The following is a 2,792-nucleotide window of genomic DNA, read 5'->3' as shown; positions in this document are numbered from 1 at the left end:
GAAGACCAGGAAGCAGGATTTTCAAAAAACAAGTTTATTTCAACTTAAACAAAAGAAAAGCGCTGCTTCGCAGGATGCAGAAACCAGAACATGAACATGAACATGACAAAATCCAAAATAACCTGACCTGATGCATGGAGCAAGGAAAAAGGAACTGACCGGCAGGGAGTAAGGGAAAGTCATGACAAGACATACACAGAAGGCAAGGACGAGACACAGGTACAGACGATCAGGGCAGATGGGAACAAGGGAACTCAAGACGTAACCAGAGTTCAGTGGGCCTGGGCAGCCCGGCGAGACAGATTAGGAGGCCGGCCTCGAGTCCTGGGCTCGGGCCTGAGCAGAGGCTGTGGCGTGGGCCGAGTCCTTGCCTGCTTCACATTTAAGGCTCATTATACTGAAAACATAAGAGATCCATGTCATTTTGTCATTTCAAGTACACTCCGTACCCAAGTCGCCCACATTCAATCCGGATGGAGTCCACATGGACAGGCTGGCTGGGTGGTAACCAAATCAATTTTGCAAACCAAAAGAAATAAATACAAAAATTAAACATTTGTAGTGTTACCAAAGGTAGTATTATTTCCCTCTTTTTTATTGAGAACAATAATTAAAAAATGCATGTATATGAGATACATTTATTTTTATTTAACCTCAGCTGAACAGCTAAAATTATTTGTTCACAGGCTGGAGAAGCAGAAACCTTGAAAGAAATGACTGTCTTTCAATCATGGCGGCCAACGAAGAGAAAATAAAGCACAAGAAGACACAAAAGGTATTTAAAGGCCGTTTATTATTCTCAGTTTTTGTAGCTGCAAAGAATGTATATAAAGTGCAAATTCTTATTCATGTACAAACAGTAAAAATAAGGTTACCAACAGAGAGTTTCTATAAACCAAGGACAATAACAAATATTTACAAATAATATATTTCATTTTCTTCTTTTTTTTCATCTTTCTTTATGCAGTTAGATCAATTTAATGCCACTTGCAAGTCCCATTGTCTTTGTTACAAGTGTGTCGCTGCAGTTCTTTCTTCTTCATCCTCTGTTTCATGCTCCTCCCATCAGATAAACAAGGTTACATGTAAGAGTTTATAAAGTTTCAAATGAGGTCAGAGTTGACAGGTGTCAAAATATAACCTGCTGGGTGACGATCCTTACACTGACTCACTTTTCTCTTTATGTGACCTCACCTGAATGGCTAAAGTTAGAAACATGATGTAATTATTGTTTACATGAGTTTAGGGAACAAAAGTAGCCATCTTTCCCCAGGTTCCCCTCCGTCTGCTTGTCATGACTCAAGAGTCCCACTCCTGATCCTCTAAGCTACAATTTCCAGCACTGTCTCCTCTCAGGCGGGACTTGTTCTCTTCCTTATTTATGCCGTGGCAGAGTTTGCAGATCCTCAGCTGCTTAGTGGGGTGGATGTGATGTATGACCGCTCGCTGCTTGGAGCACTGGTTGCAAACCAAAATGCCACACTTTCTGCAGTGGTGTCGACGGACGATGGCGGTGAACTTGCGGAAGCAGCGCATGCATACCTCGGCTGCATCTTCAGGAATCCAGGAAACAGCAAAGACGGCGCTCGGCTTGCAGCTGCCGTCCTGCACCAGACTACTCTGGCAGTCGCTGATGTGTTTCATCCAGGCCTGCTTCTCCTCGTATGACTGAGCCGCCACAATAAAGGACTTGAAAGGTGTGGAGATCAACCACTGGTGCTTGAATCTGACCCCGTCCTCCATGTCCTCCAGCTTCAAATCCTCTGAAAATACATAGAAATGATAGAAAAGCTTTAATCAGAGAGTTCTCAGAGAGAGTTGGTTTGTGGAAACTGGTGGATGACAGTCATTCCAAACTTCACATGTTTACACAAATATTGAGCAGAAATCAATGACAGTTAAATCATTGTTTCTGTCATCAAAGCATGTTTTTCTCTTGACACATCAATCATAACGACTGACTTCAGGACAGGGAGTCGATCTCCTCACCTAAAGGGATGATCTTCTGGTTTTTGTACCAGCGGTCGTTCATGATGATGCTGCCGTACACCAGAACATCGTTGAAGAGAAAGAAGGCCTTGCGTTCCCACTTCTTGCGACCCTGCTTCATCAGGATGCCCTCTCCCATCAGAACCCGACTCGATCTGGACAAGGGCGTCCCCGATGGACCGAAAGTATTTTCCACTTCTTGGATACGCTTCCGATTATTCCTCTCAAATGTGAGCTGATCCATCGTGGTGACTTTGTATCTGAAGCAGCAGGAGAGTTGACTTGCAGTTGCAGTGAGTGTGGAGTCCTTAATAAGCCTTCCTTACTGGTGACGTCGTGGGACTTCCCCCTGGGGCTTTCAAAATGTTGACAAAAGACAAATATGTTATCTAAGAAAAAGAGAGACGGAGAGAGAAAAACAAGAAAAGACAGGTGCCAGACCAACAGGATATCCATCCTTGTTTCGGTTGATTATTATCCACAATCATACCGGAGATTAAATACTCTAAAAATACTCTTTAGGTTCTTAAAACAGGGATGTTGACATGCCAGTGTTTAGCTTTGTGATGTTTTTCCCTGTTTGGCATCTTGAAAAAGCTCAGAAGTTTTGCTTTTCACGAGCTAAAAACTTAACATAATAAGAAATTATTTTAGAAACTTAATTTAATTGCATTAGTTTTTGACGATGAGATGGTGTTGCACAACTTGCTTGAGTAGGGATAGATAGTTGAATTAGGGGAGGTGGGTTTGGGCTTGGAGGACCCGGGTGTAAGTCCCCGGGTTGGCAAGATAGATGAAACCCC

General features: G+C 42.9%; 1 protein-coding gene across 1 annotated transcript; it reads right to left on the bottom strand.

Moving 5' to 3' along the window:
• Window positions 1-777: 777 nt before the first annotated feature.
• On the bottom strand, window positions 778-2,260 carry LOC133421991 (pleckstrin homology domain-containing family F member 1-like). Its single transcript, XM_061711829.1, has 2 exons — window positions 1,990-2,260; window positions 778-1,763 (listed from the first exon to the last, which is right to left on the bottom strand). The coding sequence occupies exons 1-2, from the start codon at window positions 2,231-2,233 to the stop codon at window positions 1,300-1,302; spliced, it is 708 nt and encodes a 235-aa protein (XP_061567813.1). The 5' UTR covers window positions 2,234-2,260; the 3' UTR covers window positions 778-1,299.
• Window positions 2,261-2,792: the final 532 nt, after the last annotated feature.

Source organism: Cololabis saira, chromosome 21, assembly GCF_033807715.1.
Source record: "Cololabis saira isolate AMF1-May2022 chromosome 21, fColSai1.1, whole genome shotgun sequence".
NCBI lineage: Eukaryota > Metazoa > Chordata > Actinopteri > Beloniformes > Belonidae > Cololabis > Cololabis saira.
The sequence above is the reverse complement of the archived record's forward strand: the minus strand, read 5'-3'. Positions and strand labels throughout refer to the sequence as shown.

What these genes read in the sequence shown, in the direction of transcription:
- LOC133421991 (XM_061711829.1), bottom strand. Translation starts at nt 2,233, where the DNA reads ATGGATCAGCTCACATTTGAGAGGAATAATCGGAAGCGTATCCAAGAA. An exon ending in CCAGAAGATCATCCCTTTAG is followed by an intron (nt 1,764 to 1,989) that starts GTGAGGAGATCG and finishes ATGTATTTTCAG; the next exon opens with AGGATTTGAAGCTGGAGGAC.